Raw genomic sequence first — 24,361 nt, 5'->3', positions numbered from 1 at the left:
ACATGCATCTTATTAACCTCAACTGAAGTTGTACTACTCTCGAGCTGCAATATGTACATGATTGCGGAAGACGCTCAGAGTCACACCAAGCCGAAAGAGCAGCACTGTGCCTTGAAAGTCGACATCGAGCAAGCGTGTGAGCCGCAATAGGTTAATTATATTTCGGTATTTAAAAGGTCTTAATTGTCACCGTGACAACACCTTTAATATACCGAAATATAACCTATTGCGGCTCACACGCTTGCTAGATGCCCTGACTCGGCTGAAGATGGCAATGTAGCAGATGAGGATTACGGTGAAGCACAGACCGTAAACACTTACAACAACTACACAATACTGTTTGGCCAACGTTGCTTATTCAGACAGATTTTTGTTGTCTGCTATTGGCACAAGATAAGCAATGTGGGAGCTCTCTGAAGTGCTGGCCTCTGCACAGTTACAATCATGGTGAGGTCCTCAAGATGGGTCAGACACGTCTGACGGATGCATGATGACAGGTTCCCAAAACAAGTCCTATTCAGAGAGCTCACGACAGGAACATGTACGTACCGGACCTCATGGAAGATGTTTGAAATACATGTATGCCATCAAAGGGGATCTTAAAGCATTTGGGATCGACCAAAACTGTTCCTCCTCACAAAATATGCAAGATGCTCAGAATCACACCAAGCTGTGAAGAGCAGATCTGCGCCGTGAAAGGCGACATCAGCGTTGTCCCCAATTGTCCATCAGGAAGGGGATGTAACGTGACCTTTTACTTTACCAAAATAAAACCAAAAACTGAGTACATGTGATTATATAGTATATAAAAGACTAGATGCAATATTATAATGTATACATTAATTTGTTGGTATTACTCTGTTTATAATTGTTAAACGTTTTGGAAATAAATCTGGCAGATTAACAAAAAAGATCCGGCAATAAGTAAATGTTGTTTTATAAACTAAATAACATGGCATCTTACTTTACAGCTATTTTGGGGTTGGAGGAAGTTATATTCTGCATCACCCATATCATCTTTGCTATCGACTTATAATTGGGTTTCTGAGGTCACAGTTTTCACAACAGGAACATTTGATCGGTTCTCTGAATTGGAACGAGCGTTCTTCATGGCCAGCTCATACTTCCTCCTTACAGAAGCAGCTTTCTGTTGTTGGTAGCACAGATCTGCAATGGTATAGAGGTAGGGGTTGAGAGAGGAGTTGATGGGAAGGATGAAAACGACAATCCAGGCATAGGCTTCCGTTGGTATCTCCACCACGCGGGCCTGTGACAGAATACCCATGATGATGACGGGTACCCAACAGACAAAATCCGTCAGGATGATGGCGGCCATCTTGATGGCCAAACGCTGTTCATCGTCCCGGCTACTGCTGTTCACCTTCTTGCTCGATGCCCGGACTCGCCTGAAGATGGCAATGTAGCAGATGAGGATTACGGTGAAGCACAGAAGGTTGACCCCAAGGAACAGAGCGATGGAGAAGAACCAGGAAGCTCGGTAATCGACAGGATACGGTATCCCCACAGTGATGTTCGCCACGCCCCCAGCATCAATCTGCTGATCCACCGTCTCATATTCAGTAACTTTAGTCATCAGTGGCAGCCCAATGCAAACATCAGAGAGGCCGTAAACATCAGATGAAGAGTCGGATGCAAGTATTGTTGGGACCAGTCCAACGATCACCGTACCAATCCAGACACACAATGCAGCAATCCGAGAAGACTCCGGACAAAGATTGTATTTTTTTAACGGGTGGACGATTGCAAGATACCTGTCGATGCTGATGAGGGTGAGAAAGAACACAGAAGCCTCGCTGCCGATGATGGAAATAAACCCAGCAATCTTGCACATGGGGCTCGTCCGCCATTCCATAGACACTTCAAAATAACGCTCTCCAAAATACACATCGGCGCTGGCTATGATCAGCATGTACAACCCCATGAGGGCATCCGACACGGCTAGATTAAACACCAGGAAAGACTGAACGATTCGACTTTCTCTGCCCTTCGACCTTTCCCGATATCGCCACACCATTACATAGATGTTGCCGATAAGGGGGCTAACACCAAGAATCCACATGAATACTTTGAGGACCATTTTAGGCATCAGTTCGCTGCACATAAAAAGTGGAGGCTGTGGCTCGAGCGTCTTACACTCGGACGAGGGGAAGAAACAACACAGTCTGTGGTCATCTACATACCTGCCAGAAGACAAAAACCCAGAAAAGGTTACACAAAAACCCAGAAAAGGTTACATAGGCCAAGAAGTGCAGACTGATTTAAATAATACATTCAATTGTTTCAAGGGCGGATCCAGAACACACATTTTTTTGGGGGGGGGCCAAACAATTTTTTGGTCCCCCAAAAAAGGGGGCCAAAAAAATTACGGCGTGGGGTTCGGAGCTTGCTTAAGGGCCCCGAAAATTTTTTGGATTCTAGATGCTCTGTGGTGCGATCTGGGGCAATTTCTGACCACTTTAACCTATGTTTCTTTTTTCGGAAAAGATGGTGCTGTACTCATTGACTGCCTTTATTGCGACGTCTCATTAAAAAAAATTGGTTTCTTTTTTAGGGGGGGGAGGCCATAGGGGGGAGGCCATGGCCCCCTTTGCCCCCTTTGCCCCCCCCCCCCCTCCCCCGATACGCCCTTAAATGGTTTGGCGAGCAACTTATTATTATACTTACAACTCTGCCACATTATCAAGTCCTTGAAATGCACCATCTTCTACTACAAGTGGTGGCAGGCCTTCGATGTTGCGGACAATTATCCTGAAATAAAGTGTTGATGGTTGGTCAAAATTTGCACCAAGTGAGGAATTTATTTATTGAAGATTGAATTTATATCAGGAGAAGTATCTAGATAATTATGTATCAAGCTAAAGATCTCCTACTCCATGCTGGTAGATGGACTTTGAACTTTCAGGTTTATACTCGGTTCAAACATGCATGCGAATGTGTGCATTCTTGTCAAGTTTATGCTGACTGTCACTGCTGTGAATGGTAAGAGAAATAATGATCAACCAAATTTCATTGTACTTTGTTTATTTGGTCAGATGGTGTCATTTTTGTTCATCGCTTTAGTGATAGATTGCAGTTAGAGGCCTCGACGTACACATAATTTGTTGTCCAAATGAGAATCCTTCAGCAACAAAAGTACTCACAATGTTTTCACCTGGCTGAGACCATCAAATGCATTTGTCTTGATTCTCGTCAATGGCACATCAAAAATTGTACTGAAAGTCAACAGAAGTATGGAAATCAACTTTAATTGGCAAAACAACACCATCCGCTAATTAACTAATAACACGAGTCTCAGGCGTGGCTGCTATGGGGTCTGGGGTTGTGCCCCATGCAAATATTTGAAATCTACGATGCGCTCTCCTAAGGCCATTACATAATGCATTTGAAATTTAATCATTTAGCATAGCTTGCCCTTAAAATCGTGCCCATTTTTGAGGTCAATTTGCAAGCTCAATTTAATCTTGAGTCAACACGGGGGGGGGGGGGGGGTCACATCCACAGGTATGCCTTGTCAGACCGCTGCTGTTACTTACATTCCCCGTAGACTAGACAATTCCTCCATAGCAGAACCTTGCAGCTCAGTTATCAATGTATTTGACAGGTCCCTGTAACACAACAGAGACAACATTTGAGTGAATTCAAAAGTCCACATGGAGCAACGAGAAGTAAAATTTACTAAATGATTCTGCAATCACCCTGAAAATCCACCAAAATGCAATATTTTAATCATGGATATTCTTTTCTTTGATAATATTTGCCATAAATGAGTACAATGTGTGTTGAATTGTTGGAACAATCGCTCTAAGATATAAAGCCACTATTCCCTCAAAAAACACAAACCGCTTTTTCCTGTACTGCAAAATATGCTTTGAAAGGGAGGCCCACAAATAAATAATCATAATTTTGGCTCATTCCAAAGTTTGTATACCCATGCACAAAGAAAAAATCCAAAGAAAATATCAGCTCCCTGTAGAGTTTGAAGCTACCATTTCAGTGCAAAGCAGCTAAAATCAATCCCAATGACCACCTCTGCCTGCAGTCACAGGTACCCATTTACTTCTGGGTGGGGAGAAGAAATGAGTGACAAAGTGTCTTGCCAATGGACACGCGCACTGTAACCCCAGGCTGGACTCGAACCCACAACCTGCAGAATAATACGCACAGACTACGAGTTCAATGCTCCAGACCACGAGGCCACGGTGCATTCACAAAAAACTTCAGAAAAGATTTTAACTTACAGCCACAACAGGTTTTCCAGGCCGTCAAATGTGCGTTCTTGAATCTCGGTTATGCGATTGTTTTTTAATGACCTATTGATTAAAATATATATTTTTAAAAAGTTACGTAGATATAACTAAGGTGACTACAATTAAAGGTCAGAAAGAAACATCATCAAGAATATACAAATAAAGAAGCGAGTGACTGAAAAATGGCAATCCCAAAACTGACATTAGAATAACTGAGATTATTAAAGACAAAAGTCAAAACTTATTTTGAAATTATCTTGACTTCATAACCAGAAAGAAATTGTATTATTTTATAAGCCAAAAAATCTTCAGAGCACCAAAATGCTTGCCACTACTCACAACACTTTGAGATGTGATATCGCTTTGAACACTCCCTGGTCCAGCTTACTAATGTTGACTCCGGAGAGCTGACTATGGATTGAGGAAAAATAAAATTCAAGACATTTCGCTCCGTTGGAAATCAGATGTTTTATACAAATATGTAACAACATACTTTCTGGGAACAGACAGTACAAACTTACCACGTTTATTGAAGCAATTTATTAAGGTAGAATGCAACATTTAACAGACATTAACTCGAGGCTTTACATCGCGGTATACCTTGGGGCTTACCGCTAGGTTTACTTCAAAGTTTACCTGGATGTTTGCCTTGAGGTTTAACTCAAGGTCTACCACGAGGTCTACCTGGAGGTTTGCCTCGAGGCCAACCTCGACGTTTTATACCTCGCATTTACCTCGAGGTTTACCCTTGGAATTTGCCTAGAGGGGCTTGGTCTACCTGGAGGTTTAATACCTCTATATGTTTACCTCGAGGTTTACGTAGGCTTTATGGGTTTTCAATACGGTTTACCCTGGGGTTTAACCTCAATTAGTTACCGCATAAACTTGTGCATTCATCAGCTCTAAGCAACTAATTAGGGGTTTCAAAATGTGAACATATAAAAGAGAACACGTGAACTTAGCCTACTTCAATAATCTCGTAATCAATTTTGTTTGTTCCCCAAATTTGCCTGTTTGCTCAAAAATGTGACCTTTCCCGAATTTCCTAGTCAAGAACTATTTTGGATGATGGCAACTTACAGAGTATGTGTTATTAGTGCCAAGCCCGCTAATGTCGAGGAATCCCAGCCATTGTTGCAATGGACTACCAAGTCTGAGCCCTTGTAGCTACACTTGCAACCAGCGGGACATCGCTTCACATCTATGATCGCAAGAGGACAGAGTTTTAATCAAATTAGTCACAAAGTACAATATCAGGTCATAAGTCACGTCACAAGTTGGGTCACAAGTCAGATCACAAGTCGGGTCACAAGCAAGGTCACAGGTCAGCTCAAGCAAAGTCACAAGCAAGGTCACAAGTCAGCTCACAAGTCAGATCACAAGCAAGGTCACAAGTCAGGCCAAAAGTCAGGTCGCAGGTCAGGTCACAAGTCAGTTCAAAAGTCTGGGTCACAATCGGGTACATAAAAAGCAGGTCTAGTCAGTTCCAAAATCGGGTCACAATCGGGTATACAAGTCAGGTTAGAAGTCGGGTCACAATCGGGTACATACAAGTCATGTCACAAGTCAGTTCCAAAATCGGGTCACAATCGGGTATACAAATCAGGTCACAAGTTGGGTCACAAGTCAGGTCACAAGTCCGGTCACGCAGGTCAAGTGAACATACCGCACTGAATTTCGTCGTCAGACTCTGGGCAGTTCTCCTCTCCGTCACAAACTTGCGCCAGTGGAATGCACTGCGCCTGAGTAAAGTTGCCAGTGAAGGAAGAAGACATTGAACTGGTGTTGAGGTTGTTGCACTTGTAGGAACCTGGGCAGAAGATGTCGTCTGTTGCAAAAAAAATGTGGGAGGGAAAACATAATGAAATCTGAGAAGTTGAATACTCACTCGTCGATCTACGTCTTTATGACACAACGTTTTGTTTGACAATGAGGCTACAACATTACAGATATGGCTCTCAGTATACGTGGAGTCAAACCGCGAGCGATGTACCTGCGTACAGTGCTGTAGCTGGGCTCATCACAAATTCTATTACAAGTCCAGTCCCAAGTCGCGACTGGCGCTGACACTTGCCTTCTACTTTTGTGGCCCAGGTCCCAAGTCTACATGTGTATGGATTCCCCCGCATTTAAACCATTAGTCCCAGTGCTATTATATGTTACTTATTATACCGCCCCAATCCACCCCTGCACTGTATGGCTTTGATGGGTTTACCAAGGAGTAAATACAATGTAATACATAATATAATGGCTTATCTGAGGCTTGCGAGCTACAGTGAAATTCCTCGTAGAATTTCTCTGACAGAATCCTATTTTATTTCTGTTTACAATAGCTTCTTTACCTATTTTTTGACCTATTTTCTCCTAGAAAATAGGTAAAAAATAGATTGTATTCCTATTACATCAGAATAAGTAGGTACATATGCATTATTTTATCTCTATTTTTCTTGTCGCCATCCTATATTATTATTATTTTTTTTTAAACAGTATGCTATTTTTCGACTATTTTTTGGAGGCTGAAAAATTTTCACAAGATCCACAGACTATTTTGTTTTCTATTTTGTGGGAATGAGAATACTTCATGTACATAACGTGTACGTATAACAACTCGCAACCATTGTTTGGGAAGACGCCATTTTCGGAAACAAGTTTCCTATTTAAAAAAAATAATAGCATCCAATTCTTAAAAAATAGCAACCTACTTTACCACTATTTTACCTCTATTTCTTTTAAAGCAATTTCTTTCACTATTCATTTTTTCCTATTTTTGGGGTTGACGAAAGACAATGGAAAAAATAGATTTTTAAAACACATATTTTATAGGGAAAAAACTGTTTTTTCTTTTTTATGGACCCCTCTTAAAGAATCGTTGGTTCCATTACCGGAAATAAGTAAGAAAACTTTGAGATGACAGACCCACCGCAATTAAGTTCATCTTCTTCTTCTATGCAGTCAAGGTAACCATTGCAGCGGGAAGAATTGGTGACACAAAAGCCTTTGCCGCAATGGAACTCATCAGGTTGACACAATGCTAAAAAAAAAACAAGAATCACATGAATAATAAACTTATGCTACAGCTATTTCAGATTTGCCACAATTTTGGATATTTTGCTGTCATAATTGTTTTTCTTTTCAAATGTTGGGTTCACAATGTTTTATCAGAAAATCTTTAAACTGAGCAGTGGCTTCCTGAAATGACATCACAGCAACAGCGCCCATATTTGTCAAGAAAGCATGGAAAATTTGAAATGTAAAAAAAAGGTGCCTTCAAATATAAAATTAAATAAATTTGATGTCGAATAGTTTTCAAAAATTCAAGAGGAGTAGAAAGTTGCACTAAGTGTGAGCCCAAATAAAATTCATGTTATGAGCACGTGCTAATGCCCATTATTGTATAATAAAATAAAACAAAATATGGACGGTTCTGTCAATTAATGCATGCAATTGCTGTCATTTAAAAGTAATATAGTTGAATACGTTGAATTTTATATATGTAGTAATTTTATTCTAATGTGAAAATGAAAACTAAGGAACATAAATCAGAGACAAAGAAGGGGTTTTGCAAAAAATTCTCACAAGACTGCACACTGAGAATGGCTGTGATACTTGGTACGGGTACAAGATTTATGATGATGGACTCACTGCAATATCTTCCACATACTGTATAAAAAGAGCGATATTGAATATGGGTCAAAGAGGTATGGTTGTGCATTATTGCAATGGAGAATCCCCAACCTCGTTCCCCGTGGGTCCGATCTTGTTGCGCCATATTGTTTCCCATCATGCCATACGCAATCAGTGAAGGAACGGAGGAACGCACACGCGCCAATGGAGTCGAGGCTGGAGAATCCCCACCAGCCTAAACACTGGCCTTGACAATGGGCACCAGACTTACCCTCCAAATCCTCTTCTTTAATATGATTTATCAGAATAGAGAACCCTCGACGTGCGATGGTTAGATCCGTCTTCATTTCCAACATGAGAACTCCGTCATCATGACGCCACGTCACCGTCCGCCTCGAGACATCCGCCCCCGTAAGACGGAAGCGCTCTTTGGGATCCTCCCCATTCCTAAGAAAAACGACCTCCAAATAATCGTACGTTTCCTCCATTTCGAAATCCTTGATCCGCATAGTGACTAGTTGCTTCGACTGACCTTTGATGAGCCAGCTGCAGTTGTGGTTATTCGGGTACCCGTCTGGGTAGCGCGGTGAATTGAGGTTAATGAGATCTATGTCGACGCCGATGTTACGCGGTCCACAGTCATCTGTTTTTAAGTAACAATAAAAAATAATGGTACAGTTCAGAACTGAATGAATTCCTGAAGTATGGAGTCCGGACAGGTAGAAAGGACAGCAGTTTGGTACAAGTAGTATGGATGCAGTACTTTATCGATTGCCGAAGATCACCAGTGCAATATCACACATTTGTCGCCAGCACATCACACGCCAATTAATTCACAAGTAATTAACAGGGGATGAAAATTAATAACAAAGGAATGCCTTGAATTGTGACTATTCATTGGTATAGCTTTTAGTTGACCAGGGACTGGATGGCATCTTTTCTGTTTTACACATTTATCACAGCTGGGCCCATTTCTTGTCTCTGCTTACCGTATGCAAAAAGTCCCTGCTAACCGTAGCAGAAAATTCTGTGCTTACGGGTGCACACCGGTAAATCGATCCGCCAAGCTCATGAATAAAAGTTATACCCTCAAAATATTCTATATTAGAGAGTTCTGAGCGCCGTAAAATTGGGGAATTGAAGAGATATGGTAATGAACCTCTGGCCCGGACTTGGGGCTTCCAATTCTGAGCATTTTGGATGCTATTGGGCTCGAAAGTGGCGCTATTTTGCCATGTTGTGGAGGGATCGTTTTTCAAGATGGCTACTTTTCCGCTTATGGGAAAATAGGGGTCGTCTTCTTTGGGTGAAAATATCTCGAAAAGTCAATGGTCAACCCACCAAAAATTGAAAAGAAAACGAAAGATGACATGTTGATTATCATTTTTCTGTGCAGCTTGAATACCTGTGAGAGTTTTGAGTATTTTTAAAAGAATTTTGAAGTATGGGCATTTAGCACTAGTGTCTATGGGAGTTTATTTGCAGGTATGCACCCTTACGGTGAGCGAATTTCACGCGTTACATAGCGAGGAATTTTGGCTTCTGCACATGCGTACATCCCGTAACTAAGGATTCTTAACTACAGGATTAGCACAAAATTGTTGTGCTAGCTAGCGCGGTTAGCACAAAATGGTGATCGTAAGCGCGGATTTCTGTGGTTAGCAGAGCCAAGAAATTGGGCCCAGATGATGCACCACGGGCCTCTTAAAGGAATTATGGTCATTTGATTTAGTTGCGTTTTGTTCATTTCCATTAATAACAATACCACTCAAACTCCAAAGAAGAATGGTCAAAACTTTACCACGTGAAGTCTCAACTCAGTGGATACAATACTTTTTGAGAAAACAGTGAAAAAAAAAACATGCACAACCTTTTGATCGCGAAACACGATACCGTCAAAAGACCGTCAAAAGAACTTTCAACTGTTGAAAATCGCTTATACAGTACTTGATTTCTTCTAAATAACAGCAAGCTGTATTGAATAATTTCACGGGGTGTTACGTACCAGTGTATACGATCTTTAGTAAGCTTTTTGATAATACTTCTGTATTTTTGAGATAACTGCAAATGATCCTGCATGTTCTTAACAGAAAGCAGTTGCGAAACGATTAATGAATCCATATTATATGCTTACCGCAATAAAATTCATCTGATCCATCTGGGCACAGTGCAAAGCGATCACAGGTGACGTCATGTGTCAAACAAATCAAGCCAGATGAGTTATCCTTGCATTTAAATTCATTTTGTCTGCAAGAAACTGCAGCAACAGAGCAAAGAGAAATACAAATGTTAAGTTATGCAGTAAATTCTTCAAACTTTACAAAACAGCAGCAACGCAGTAAGCACTATTTCACAGTGTACATTTAATTCACGTCACATTCGCAAACGTATAGTTGCGTTGCATATGCCTAAGTCTGGATCCTACACAACAAATTGTGGTTTTGACTTTGTCTATTTGGGTAGCGGACGTTATACCGTGTACATAACAGGCTTTCAAACAGACCCGGCAGTTGAAAAAAGTAGAACAGAAGGATCAAAATTTCCAAAAAAAGGGACAAGTACTTTGGAGGATGAAATCAGGAAAAAGTGAAGGACTTTTGCAGGCTTTCAGTAGTTTTCGTTGATACTCAATCCACCATCCACGGCATCATAAGCCTCATTTGGCATATTCTGTACTCACAACACTTGTGCTCCATCCTCAACTAAGCTCTTGGAAGTAGAACCCTTCATTGTGTGATTTACATATGACAATTTGAAACACTGTTATGAAAAATACTCGATGTGATTTCATTTTTCGAAGTCATGGGACATTTTTCGAAGAACATAGGACTTTTCTGCATCATATTTTTTATGAGTTTATGGTTCGTTTTGTCCATTTTCAATCAGAAAACGTATATGCAAGAACATGGTTCCATGACTAAGTTCTCAAAACAATAGGACTTTAAAATATGCACCTTTAAGATGACGTCTCATGAACCATGATGACGCCATAATGACGCCACTCCAATTTTTGCCTGCAACACGTCCCTATCTATAATGTTCATACCAAATTCCAACCCAATCGCGCTTACAGTTTCAAGATATAAAATATTAAAATATACACATTTAGGATGACGTCACATGACCATTGATGATGTCATAATAAATAACATCACTTTTCTAGGACCAACTTAACCTTAGTCTTTGTCTGTACCTAGTTTGAAGTCAATCAGCTTGCATTTTATGTCATATTTTGCTGGTAGGAAATATGTAAAAACTAATAAAAATAATAAAAATCAGGTGATGACGTCATCATTACCACCAAGTTTCAAGATGATCGGACTTAGCATTAATATGTGATTTACGAAATAAGTTAGGTATATTGGCGGATTTAAATGGGATTAATGCCAGAATTGATTGAAAATAACATCTTATATGTCTATCTTGCCCCTCTGGTTCCAGAGATATAATAAATGTTGTTTTTCAAGATGGCTACCAGCCACCATTCTGAATGCTGAGGTCATGATGGTCCGAAACGTAGTGAATACCATTTTAGCAGATTTGTCATGCCAGAAATAGTAGGAATTGACACTTCATTTATTGTTATGGCTCATCTGGTTCCCGAGATATCATTTGTTATGTATTTCAATATGGCGTCAGCGGCCATTTTGAAAAAAAAATGCTATAAAAAGTTTGTCGTCACATTTAAGAGGTGTATAGGAGCTTTTTTTCCCTTTGAATTGGTCCAATTTGTCAAATCCATCAAGAAAAAAAGGTATCCGCAACATGGTCACAGATTTCAGGAAAATGACTCTACTACATGTATAACGTTTCTTGTAAAACCAAGCCACAACTTTAATATCAGGAATGCCAGTGGTTTTGCTCTAGGGACAGAAAAAGAATAAATTAATTAATTCAAAATAAGCACAATCTCAAAGTATTTTGTGAAGTCTCGAAGTATAAAGTGTTTTGTGGCCCATATCTTAAAAGCAGCGATCATCCTTGTCCAAGATGTTTGAAATTATTATTGAAATGTTGAATACTAGCATATTTATACCAATTTTCATGAAATCATTCGTAATTATATATTGCGCAAATGTAATTAGTTGTGTAAATCTGCGGTGAGTGACATAAGTAACATGTATGCACTGTTCCGTAAAATCAGCTGCACAACAACTTCAGGAGACATTCCATTATCTTTTCAAGTTGCTACTTACCTTCATAGCTTTCTTGAGTGATTTCTACCACGAATCCTATCTTGGTTACCAAAGAATTGCTGGTAAACTCCATCCATGCCGTGTGGTTATTGGAAACGGCGGTTAGACTCATCAGGGGACCGCTAAAAAGACCAATAACAGAGTCACTATCGGGGGACTCGTGGCCGTTGCCAATGGTCAACGTGTCGTGTGTTTTCTCCGTATAGAAGATGGAGAAACGGAAGGCTATCGTGGAGCCTTCATCAACTGTGATGAACCAAATGCACCGGGCATTGATGGGATAGTTGTTTGGGAAATAAGGCGAAGTCAGTGTTTCTGAAGTCTGTGCTGAGTTGCTGAGAGTGATGTTGCTTTTTCCACATAGAACTGCGGAAGAAAATAAAACAGTTAACGAAAAATCAGAAAAATACAAGGTTTCTTGTAAAACCAAACAATAAGTTTAATTTCAGGAATGCCAGTGGTTTTGCTCAAAAGACAGAAAAAGACTAAATTTAATAAGAATGTACACAAGCCCAAAGAACAAAACATTGTCTTTGGAAAACATGGATCCAAGGTGATTCTGATGCGGTATCCGGCCTGCGGCTAGGCGGGGATGTACTGTACGCTGCTGCACGAAAAGTTGATGCATGGCTGGTTCGTAGCTACCTCGTAGCAGATTTGTCATGCCAGAAATAGTAGGAATCGACACTTCATTTATCGTTATGGCTTATCTGGTTCCCGAGATATCATTTGTTATGTATTTCAATATGGCGTCAGCGGCCATTTTGAAAAAAAAATGCTATAAAAAGTTTGTCGTCACATTTAAGAGGTGTATAGGAGCTTTTTTCCCCTTTGAATTGGTCCAATTTGTCAAATCCATCAAGAAAAAAAGGTATCCGCAACATGGTCACAGATTTCAGGAAAATGACTCTACTACATGTATAACGTTTCTTGTAAAACCAAGCCATCACTTTAATATCAGGAATGCCAGTGGTTTTGCTCTAGGGACAGAAAAAGAATAAATTAATTAATTCAAAATTAGCACAATCTCGAAGTATTTTGTGAAGTCTCGAAGTATAAACTGTTTTGTGGCCCATATCTTAAAAGCAACGATCATCCATGTCCAAGATGTTTGAAATTATTATTGAAATGTTGAATACTAGCATATTTATACCAATTTTCATGAAATCATTCGTAATTATTTATTGCGCAAATGTAATTAGTTGTGTAAATCTGCGGTGAGTGACATAAGTTACATGTATGCACTGTTCCGTAAAATCAGCTGCACAACAACTTCAGGAGACATTCCATTATCTTTTCAAGTTGCTACTTACCTTCATAGCTTTCTTGAGTGATCTTTACCACGAATCCTATCTTGGTTACCAAAGAATTGCTGGTAAACTCCATCCATGCCGTTTGGTTATTGGAAACGGCGGTTAGACTCATCAGGGAACCGCTAAAAAGACCAATAACGGAGTCACCATCGGAGGACTCGTGGCCGTTGCCAATGGTCAATTTGTCCCATGTTCGCTCCGTATTGAACAAGAAGAAACGGAAGGTTATCGTGGAGCCTTCATCGACTGTGATGAACCAAATGCACCGGGCATTGGTGGGATAGTTGTTTGGGTAATAAGGCGAAGTCAGTATTTCTGAAGTCTGTGTTGAGTTGCCGAGAGTGATGTTGCTTTTTCCGCATGGAACTGCGGAAGAAAATAAAACAGTTAACAAAAAATCAGAAAAATACAAGGTTTCTTGTAAAACCAAACAATAAGTTTAATTTCAGGAATGCCAGTGGTTTTGCTCAAAAGACAGAAAAAGACTAAATTTAATAAGAATGTACACAAGCCCAAAGAACAAAACATTGTCTTTGGAAAACATGGATCCAAGGTGACTCTGATGCGGTATCCGGCCTGCGGCTAGGCGGGGATGTACTGTACGCTGCTGCACGAAAAGTTGATGCATGGCTGGTTCGTAGCTACCTCGAAAGATTGAACATGATTTGAAGAATGAAAACTTGGCCATTGGTCACATTGCATGAAAGTGGAGAATTCACCGAAGTGTTTTTATTAAAACAAGATTTCACAATAATGAAAGGTTTGCGGAAACACCATGTGCGAATAATTTCTCAACTAAGAGAATGGTTCTCAAAAGAAGCAGAGGTATAAACTCGACGTTCCGGTCAGTATGCTCTGACCGTCTTCAGGAGAGTGATGACGGTCAGAGCATACTGACCGGAACGTCGAGTTTATACCTCTGGTTCTTTTCAGAACCATTCTCTTAGTTGAGAAATTATTCGCACATGGTGTTTTCGCAAACCTTTCATTATTTAGTATCTCCACCATGCAAAGCCTCAAATCTTACTTAAGATTTCACAAAAAGAATGATTTTTGAATTGGAAAATGTGTTAATTTTTGAAAGAGAGGGTAACTTAGATTTAGCTAGGGTAACATATTTTACATGTGCTATTTTAAAACGAAAGTGATGATAACAATAATGTGATGCTTGAATAACGCTTCATGTCATCTGTTTCAAAGATGGCAGGGGAATAAAAAAAGTTTGACAGAGTTTAAGTCAGTTGCAATGATGCCTCATGAATCCGAAATATGCTTACGGCAGTTCGATTCATCTGATCCATCTGGGCACAGTGTAAAACCATCACCATCACAGGTGTCGTCACGCGCCAAACAAATCAAGCCAGAGGATACATTCTGGCATGCAAATTCATCCTGTCCACAAGAACCTGCATGCGCAAAGAGCAAAATAAATAACAGGTAACGTTCAGCAATCGATTCTCCAAACTTGGCACAGTGAACAGTGACTTATCAAGCAAAATATTGTGCATTTCATTTATGTCACATTTGGCAAATTCGTGTGCGTTGCATAAGTTTGCAATTTGTGCAACAAATTATGACTTTGGAATATGTACAATTAAAAAAAAACAATCTAATTATGCCTATTAGTCTGTATAGAGTATAAATGCTTTGGTTTCTGCCAACTTGTTAATGTGACGTGAGAAAATTAACGGCTTAGAACCTGCATGCAGCAAAGAGCAGAATAAATAACAGGTAACGTTTGCAATCGATTCTCCAAACTTTGCACGATGACAGCAACTTATCAAGCAAAAAATTGTGCATTGCAATTACGCCCGTCACATTTTGCAAACACATTTGTTTGTTGGGTCATTTTTTGGAATTATAGTTTGTTTGTTATGTTTTGTTGGCATGTCGGGGTTGTTGGGGCGTTTGTTTGTTTGTTGGGTTCAGTGGGGATGTGTGTGTGTTTTTTGTTTGCTTGTTGGGGTTATTTGGGGTTATTGGGGTGTCTGTCTGATGGGGTACTTGTATGCTTGTTTTTTGTTTGTTTGTTTTTATTGGGGGTATTGTTTGTTTGCTCATGTCCTGTTTATTTGTTGGGCAGTTTGTATCATTGCATATGTTAATTTTTGTTTCTTTGTTTGTTGACATGCTCAGTTATTCGTGTGATGTCTTTCTTTCATTGAGTCTATGTATTTCAATTTTGTTGCACCTTGATGTTTGGTCTGTGTTGTTGATATATAGGATTATATTACATTTGCTTGCCATTTTGTTCCAACTAAATTTTTGCTCTGTTTTTATTTTTGTTCATTTACTTTTCATTTACATATTTATATTTATATTGTATAGATTTTATTTAGTTTTTGTGTAGACATTTCGAGCATGGGTAGGCAGGCCTTAGGGCTACAGTGTTTAAGTACACAGTTTGTTTACCCTGGCCGGTTTGGAATGTTTTAATGTTTTTGTTTTCTGTCCCTCGATCTCCTCTCCCCTGTCAAACTGTCCACCCTCCCTCCCCCCCCCGACCCATTCCTTCTCGCACTCTTCAGTCTCGTCTGTTCATACTTTTTCAATTTCCAATTTTTGTTTACTTTATTATAAATGTTTGCTTTGTCATTGTAAATTTGTTCATTTGTTGGCCGAATAAATAATAATAATAACAATAACAATAATAACGTGTGCGTTGCATAAGTTTGCAATTTACGCAACAAAGTATGACTTTGGAATATGGACAATTAAAAACACAACCCCTATTTAGGCCTATCAGTCTGTATAGTCTAAATTCATTGGTCACTGCCAAACTTATTAATGTGTCCGTATAAGAAAAGTAACGTCTTGAATGTACATGAGTAAGTATTATTTTGTCCTTGACAGAAATGTGAGTGTGACCGCCTGCTTCTGAAGAAGCACACAATTTTTTTTTTCCAAAAAGGCAAGCATAGCTGATCCAAAAACTGTTTCGCGATTGATGTCTTAAAAGCAGTGATCATCCTTGTCCAAGATGTTTGCAATATTGAAAACGTTGAACAGCATACCAATTTTCATGAAATCATTCGTAATGATATATTATGCAAATCTAATTAGTTGTGTAAATCTGCGTCGAGCGACATAAGTTACATGAATGCACTCTTCCGTAAAATCAGCTGCACAACAACTTCTGGAGACATTCCATTATCTAAGTTGCTACTTACCTTCAGAACTTTCTTGTGTGATCTTTACCTTGAATCCGATCGCGGTTCGAGAAAAATTGCTGGTAAACTCCATCCATGCCGTGTGGTTATTGGAAACGACGGCTAGACTCTTCAGGAAACTGCTAAACCGACCAATAACAGAGTCACAATCGGAGGACTCGTGGCCGTTGCCAATGGTCAACGTGTCGTATTTTCGATTCGTATTGAACACGGAGAAACGGAAGGCTATCGTGGAGCCTTCATCAACTGTGATGAACCAAATGCACCGGGCATTGATGGGATAGTTGTTTGGGTAATAAGGCGAAGTCAGTGTTTCTGAAGTCTGTGTTGAGTTGCTGAGAGTGATGTTGCTTTTTCCACATAGAACTGCGGAAGAAAATAAAACAGTTAACGAAAAATCAGAAAAATACAAGGTTTCTTGTAAAACCAAACAATAAGTTTAATTTTAGGAATGCCAGTGGTTTTGCTCAAAAGACAGAAAAAGACTAAATTTAATAAGAATGTACACAAGCCCAAAGAACAAAACATTGTCTTTGGAAAACATGGATCCAAGGTGATTCTGATGCGGTATCCGGCCTGCGGCTAGGCGGGGATGTACTGTACGCTGCTGCACGAAAAGTTGATGCATGGCTGGTTCGTAGCTACCTCGAAAGATTGAACATGATTTGAAGAATGAAAACTTGGCCATTGGTCACATTGCATGAAAGTGGAGAATTCACCGAAGTGTTTTTATTAAAACAAGATTTCACAATAATGAAAGGTTTGCGGAAACACCATGTGCGAATAATTTCTCAACTAAGAGAATGGTTCTCAAAAGAAGCAGAGGTATAAACTCGACGTTCCGGTCAGTATGCTCTGACCGTCTTCAGGAGAGTGATGACGGTCAGAGCATACTGACCGGAACGTCGAGTTTATACCTCTGGTTCTTTTCAGAACCATTCTCTTAGTTGAGAAATTATTCGCACATGGTGTTTCCGCAAACCTTTCATTATTTAGTATCTCCACCATGCAAAGCCTCAAATCTTACTTAAGATTTCACAAAAAGAATGATTTTTGAATTGGAAAATGTGTTAATTTTTGAAAGAGAGGGTAACTTAGATTTAGCTAGGGTAACATATTTTACATGTGCTATTTTAAAACTAAAGTGATGATAACAATAATGTGATGCTTGAATAACGCTTCATGTCATCTGTTTCAAAGATGGCAGGGGAATAAAAACAGAATTACATAGGCTATGTCGAGCAAGTGTTAGCGTCTTGATAATAGTTCGGCACGCTACTTTTGGGATAAATTGAAAAGATCACATATGCCTTTAAGTTTGACAGAGTCTAAGTCAGTTGCAATGATGCCTCATGAATCCGAAATATGTCATTGTAAATTTGTTCATTTGTTGGCCGAATAAATAATAATAATAACAATAATAATAATAACGTGTGCGTTGCATAAGTTTGCAATTTACGCAACAAATTATGACTTTGGAATATGGACAATTAAAAACACACCCCTATTTAGGCCTATCAGTCTGTATAGTCTAAATTCATTGGTCACTGCCAAACTTATTTATGTGTCCGTATAAGAGAAGTAACCTCTTGAATGTACATGAGTAAGTATTATTTTGTCCTTGACAGAAATGTGAGTGTGACCGCCTGCTTCTGAAGAAGCACACAATTTTTTTTTTCCAAAAAGGCAAGCATAGCTGATCCAAAAACTGTTTCGCGATTGATGTCTTAAAAGCAGTGATCATCCTTGTCCAAGATGTTTGAAATATTGAAAACGTTGAACAGCATACCAATTTTCATGAAATCATTCGTAATGATATATTCTGCAAATCTAATTAGTTGTGTAAATCTGCGTCGAGCGAAATAAGTTACATGAATGCACTCTTCCGTAAAATCAGCTACACAACAACTTCAGGAGACATTTCATTATCTTTTCAAGTTGCTACTTACCTTCATAGCTTTCTTGAGTGATCTTTACCTCGAATCCGATCTTGGTTACCGAAGAATCGCTGGTAAACTTCATCCATGCCGTGTGGGTATTGGAAATGACGGCTAGACTCGTCAGGGAACCGCTTAAAAGACCAATAACAGAGTCACTATCGGAGGACTCGTGGCCGTTGCCAATGGTCAACGTGTCGTATGTTCGAATCGTATTGAACACGGAGAAACGGAAGGCTATCTTGGAGCCTTCATCAACTGTGATGTACCAAATGCACCAGGCATTGATGGGGAAGTTGTTTGGGTAATAAGGCGAAGTCAGTGTTTCTGAAGTCTGTGTTGAGTTGCTGAGAGTGATGTTGCTTTTTCCACATAGAACTGCGGAAGAAAATAAAACAGTTAACGAAAAATCAGAAAAATACAAGGTTTCTTGTAAAACCAAACAATAAGTTTAATTTCAGGAATGCCAGTGGTTTTGCTCAAAAGACAGAAAAAGACTAAATTTAATAAGAATGTACACAAGCCCAAAGAACAAAACATTGTCTTTGGAAAACATGGATCCAAGGTGATTCTGATGCGGTATCCGGCCTGCGGCTAGGCGGGGATGTACTGTACGCTGCTGCACGAAAAGTTGATGCATGGCTGGTTCGTAGCTACCTCGAACGATTGAACATGATTTGAAGAATGAAAAATTGGCCATTGGTCACATTGCATGAAAGTGGAGAATTCACCGAAGTGTTTTTATTAAAACAAGATTTCACAATAATGAAAGGTTTGCGGAAACACCATGTGCGAATAATTTCTCAACTAAGAGAATGGTTCTCAAAAGAAGCAGAGGTATAAACTCGACGTTCCGGTCAGTATGCTCTGACCGTCTTCAGGAGAGTGATGACGGTCAGAGCATACTGACCGGAACGTCGAGTTTATACCTCTGGTTCTTTTCAGAACCATTCTCTTAGTTGAGAAATTATTCGCACATGGTGTTTCCGCAAACCTTTCATTATTTAGTATCTCCACCATGCAAAGCCTCAAATCTTACTTAAGATTTCACAAAAAGAATGATTTTTGAATTGGAAAATGTGTTAATTTTTGAAAGAGAGGGTAACTTAGATTTAGCTAGGGTAACATATTTTACATGTGCTATTTTAAAACTAAAGTGATGATAACAATAATGTGATGCTTGAATAACGCTTCATGTCATCTGTTTCAAAGATGGCAGGGGAATAAAAACAGAATTACATAGGCTATGTCGAGCAAGTGTTAGCGTCTTGATAATAGTTCGGCACGCTACTTTTGGGATAAATTGAAAAGATCACATATGCCTTTAAGTTTGACAGAGTTTAAGTCAGTTGCAATGATGCCTCATGAATCCGAAATATGTCATTGTAAATTTGTTCATTTGTTGGCCGAATAAATAATAATAATAACAATAATAATAATAACGTGTGCGTTGCATAAGTTTGCAATTTACGCAACAAATTATGACTTTGGAATATGGACAATTAAAAACACACCCCTATTTAGGCCTATCAGTCTGTATAGTCTAAATTCATTGGTCACTGCCAAACTTATTTATGTGTCCGTATAAGAGAAGTAACCTCTTGAATGTACATGAGTAAGTATTATTTTGTCCTTGACGGAAATTTGAGTGTGACCGCCTGCTTCTGAAGAAGCACACAATTTTTTTTTTCCAAAAAGGCAAGCATAGCTGATCCAAAAACTGTTTCGCGATTGATGTCTTAAAAGCAGTGATCATCCTTGTCCAAGATGTTTGAAATATTGAAAACGTTGAACAGCATACCAATTTTCATGAAATCATTCGTAATGATATATTCTGCAAATCTAATTAGTTGTGTAAATCTGCGTCGAGCGAAATAAGTTACATGTATGCACTGTTCCGTAAAATCAGCAGCACAACAACTTTTGGAGACATTCCATTATCTAAGTTGCTACTTACCTTCAGAACTTTCTTGTGTGATCTTTACCTCGAATTCGATCGTGGTTAGAACAAAAACGCTGGTAAGCTCCATCCATGCCGTGTGGTTATTGGAAACGACGGCTAGACTCTTCAGGAAACCTCTAAAACGAACAATAATAGAGTCACTATCGGAGGACTCGTGGCCGTTGCCAATGGTCAACGTGATGTATGTTCGCACAATTTTGAACACGGAGAAACGGAAGGCTATCTTGGAGCCTTCATCAACTGTGATGAACCAAATGCACCGGGCATCGTTGGGATAGTTGTTTAGGTATTGAGGCAAAGTCAGTGTTTCTGAAGTCTGTCTTGAGTTGCTGAGAGTGATGTTGCTTTTTCCGCATGCAACTGCAGAAGAAAATAAAACAGTTAATGAAAAATCAGAAAAATACTACATTTCTGGTAAAACCAAAACAATGTTTAATTTCAGGAATGCCAGTGGTTTTGCTCAAGGGACAGAAAAAAAACTAAATTTAATCAGAATGTACACAAGCCTGAATTATAAAATATTGTCTTTGGATAACATGGATCCAACGTTATTCCGATGCGGTATCCGGCCTGCGACTAGGCGGTGATGTACTGTACGCTGCTGAACGGAAAATTGATGCATGTCTGGTTCGTAGCTACCTCGTAAGTTTGAACGTGATTGGTAGAATGAAAAAGAAAATGCCATTGGTCACATTGCATGAAAGTGGAGAATTTACCGAAGTGTTTTTATTAAAACAAGATTTCACAAAAAGAATGATTCTTGTTTAAAACAAGATTTCACAAAAGGAATGATTCTTGAAATAGAAAATGTGTTAAATTTCGAAAGAGAGGGTAACTTAGATTTAGCTAGGGTAACATATTTAACATGTGCTACTTTAAAACTAAAGTGATGATAACAATAATGTGATGCTTGAATAACGCTTAATGTCATCTGTTTCAAAGATGTGGGAGAGAAAAAAATTACATATGTGGAGCAAGTGTTAGCTTCTTGATGACAGCTCGGCAGGCTACGTTTGGGATAAATTGAAAAAAATCACGCATGCCGTTCAGTTTAACAGAGTTTAAGTCAGTTGCAATGATGCTTCATGAATCCGAAATATACTTACGGCAGTTAGATTCATCTGATCCATCTGGGCACAGTGTAAAGCCATCACCATCACAGGTGTCGTCACGTGCCAAACAAATCAAGCCAGAGGATACATCCTGGCATGCAAATTCATCCTGTCCACAAGAACCTGCATGCAGCAAAGAGCAGAATAAATATCAGGTAACGTTTGCAATCGATTCTCTAAACTTTGCACGATGACAGCAACTTATCAAGCAAAATATTGTGCATTGCAATTACGTCACATTTTGCAAACACGTTTGTTTGTTGGGTATTTTTTTGTAATGATAGTTTGTTTGTTATGTTTTGTTGGCATGTAGGGGTTGTTGGGGTGTTTGTTTGTTTGTTGGTTGTGGGGATGTGTGTGTGTTTTTTTGTTTGCTTGTTAGGGTTATTTGGGGTTATTGGGGTGTCTGTCTGATGGGGTACTTGTTTGCTTGGTTTTTGTTTGGTTTTTTATTTGGGATATTGTTTGTTTGCTCATTTCCTGTTTATTTGTTGGGCAGTTTGTATCATTGCATTTGTTAATTTTTGTTTCTTTGTTTGTTGACATGCTCAGTTACTCGTGTGATGTCTTTCTTTCATTGAGTCTATTTATTTCACTTTCGTTGCACCTTGATGTTTGGTCTGTTTTGTTGATATATAGGATTATATTACATTTGCTTACCTTTTTGTTCCAACAAAATTTTTGCTCTGTTTTTATTTTTGTTCATTTACTTTTCATTTGCATATTTATATTGATATTGTATATAGATTTTATTTACTTTTTGTGTAGACATTTCGAGCATGGGTAGGCAGACCTTAGGGCTACAGTGTTTAAGTACACAGTTTGTTTACCCTGGCCGGTTTGGAATGTTTTAATGTTTTTGTTTTCTGTCCCTCGATCTCCTCTCCCCTGTCAAACTGTCCACCCTCCCTTCCCTTTCCCCCCCCCCCGACCCATTCCTTCTTGCACTCTTCAGTCTCGTCTGTTCATACTTTTTCAATTTCCAATTTTTGTTTACTTTATTATAAATGTTTGCTTTGCCATTGTAAATTTGTTCATTTGTTGGCCGAATAAATAATAACAATAATAATAATAATAACAATAATAATAATAACGTGTGCGTTGCATAAGTTTGCAATTTACGCAACAAATTATGACTTTGGAATATGGACAATTAAAAACACAACCCCTATTTAGGCCTATCAGTCTGTATAGTCTAAATTCATTGGTCACTGCCAAACTTATTAATGTGTCCGTATAAGAAAAGTAACGTCTTGAATGTACATGAGTAAGTATTATTTTGTCCTTGACAGAAATGTGAGTGTGACCGCCTGCTTCTGAAGAAGCACACAATTTTTTTTTCCAAAAAGGCAAGCATAGCTGATCCAAAAACTGTTTCGCGATTGATGTCTTAAAAGCAGTGATCATCCTTGTCCAAGATGTTTGAAATATTGAAAACGTTGAACAGCATACCAATTTTCATGAAATCATTCGTAATTATATATTACGTAAGTCTAATTAGTTGTGTAAATCTGCGGCGAGCGACATAAGTTACATGTATGCACTGTTCCGTAAAATCAGCTGCACACCAACTTCTGGAGACATTCCATTATGTAAGTTGCTACTTACCTTCAGAACTTTCTTGTGTGATCTTTACCTCGAATTCGAACGTGGGTAGAAGAAAAGCGCGGGTAAACTTCATCCATGCCGTGTGGTTATTGGAAACGACGGCTAGCCTCTTCACGAAACCGCTAAAAAGACCAATAACAGAGTCACTATCGGAGGACTCGTGGCCGTTGCCAATGGTCAACGTGTCGTATGTTCGAATCGTATTGAACACGGAGAAACGGAAGGCTATCGTGGAGCCTTCATCAACTGTGATGTACCAAATGCACCAGGCATTGATGGGAAAGTTGTTTAGGTAATGAGGCGAAGTCAGTGTTTCTGAAGTCTGTCTTGAGTTGCTGAGAGTGATGTTGCTTTTTCCGCATGGAGCTGCAGAAGAAAATAAAACAGTTAATGAAAAATCAGAAAAATACTAGATTTCTTGTAAAACCAAAACAATGTTTAATTTCAGGAATGCCAGTGGTTTTGCTCAAGGGACAGAAAAAAAAACTAAATTTAATCAGAATGTACACAAGCCTGAATTATAAAATATTGTCTTTGGATAACATGGATCCAACGTTATTCCGATGCGGTATCCGGCCTGCGACTAGGCGGTGATGTACTGTACGCTGCTGAACGGAAAATTGATGCATGTCTGGTTCGTAGCTACCTCGTAAGTTTGAACGTGATTGGTAGAATGAAAAAGAAAATGCCATTGGTCACATTGCATGAAAGTGGAGAATTTACCGAAGTGTTTTTATTAAAACAAGATTTCACAAAAAGAATGATTCTTGTTTAAAACAAGATTTCACAAAAGGAATGATTCTTGAAATAGAAAATGTGTTAAATTTCGAAAGAGAGGGTAACTTAGATTTAGCTAGGGTAACATATTTAACATGTGCTACTTTAAAACTAAAGTGATGATAACAATAATGTGATGCTTGAATAACGCTTAATGTCATCTGTTTCAAAGATGTGGGAGAGAAAAAAATTACATATGTGGAGCAAGTGTTAGCTTCTTGATGACAGCTCGGCAGGCTACGTTTGGGATAAATTGAAAAAAATCACGCATGCCGTTCAGTTTAACAGAGTTTAAGTCAGTTGCAATGATGCTTCATGAATCCGAAATATACTTACGGCAGTTAGATTCATCTGATCCATCTGGGCACAGTGTAAAGCCATCACCATCACAGG

At 39.0% G+C, this 24,361-nt stretch overlaps 1 protein-coding gene across 1 annotated transcript; it reads right to left on the bottom strand.

Annotated features, from left to right (window-relative positions):
• Positions 1 to 1,030: 1,030 nt before the first annotated feature.
• LOC119725010 (CUB and sushi domain-containing protein 1-like) lies at positions 1,031 to 23,264 on the bottom strand. The gene is made up of 19 exons (XM_038196375.1): positions 23,192 to 23,264; positions 21,578 to 21,706; positions 20,466 to 20,831; positions 18,521 to 18,886; positions 16,572 to 16,937; positions 14,679 to 14,807; positions 13,402 to 13,767; positions 12,089 to 12,454; positions 10,027 to 10,149; positions 8,164 to 8,535; positions 7,189 to 7,299; positions 5,935 to 6,096; positions 5,349 to 5,469; positions 4,608 to 4,679; positions 4,260 to 4,331; positions 3,555 to 3,626; positions 3,162 to 3,233; positions 2,686 to 2,769; positions 1,031 to 2,201 (listed from the first exon to the last, which is right to left on the bottom strand). Exons 1-19 carry the CDS (start codon positions 23,262 to 23,264, stop codon positions 1,031 to 1,033), a joined length of 4,593 nt encoding a protein of 1,530 aa, XP_038052303.1.
• Positions 23,265 to 24,361: the final 1,097 nt, after the last annotated feature.

This window comes from Patiria miniata, unplaced genomic scaffold (genome assembly GCF_015706575.1).
Source record: "Patiria miniata isolate m_02_andy unplaced genomic scaffold, ASM1570657v1 HiC_scaffold_18, whole genome shotgun sequence".
Taxonomy (NCBI): Eukaryota; Metazoa; Echinodermata; class Asteroidea; order Valvatida; family Asterinidae; genus Patiria; species Patiria miniata.
This window is presented reverse-complemented; position numbering and strand designations above follow the sequence as displayed.

What these genes read in the sequence shown, in the direction of transcription:
- LOC119725010 (XM_038196375.1), bottom strand. Translation starts at nt 23,264, where the DNA reads ATGAAGTTTACCCGCGCTTTTCTTCTACCCACGTTCGAATTCGAGGTA. An exon ending in ATCAGATGAATTTTATTGCG is followed by an intron (nt 8,536 to 10,026) that starts GTAAGCATATAA and finishes ACTTAAAAACAG; the next exon opens with ATGACTGTGGACCGCGTAAC. An exon ending in TAAAGAAGAGGATTTGGAGG is followed by an intron (nt 7,300 to 8,163) that starts GTAAGTCTGGTG and finishes TTTTTTTTTTAG; the next exon opens with CATTGTGTCAACCTGATGAG.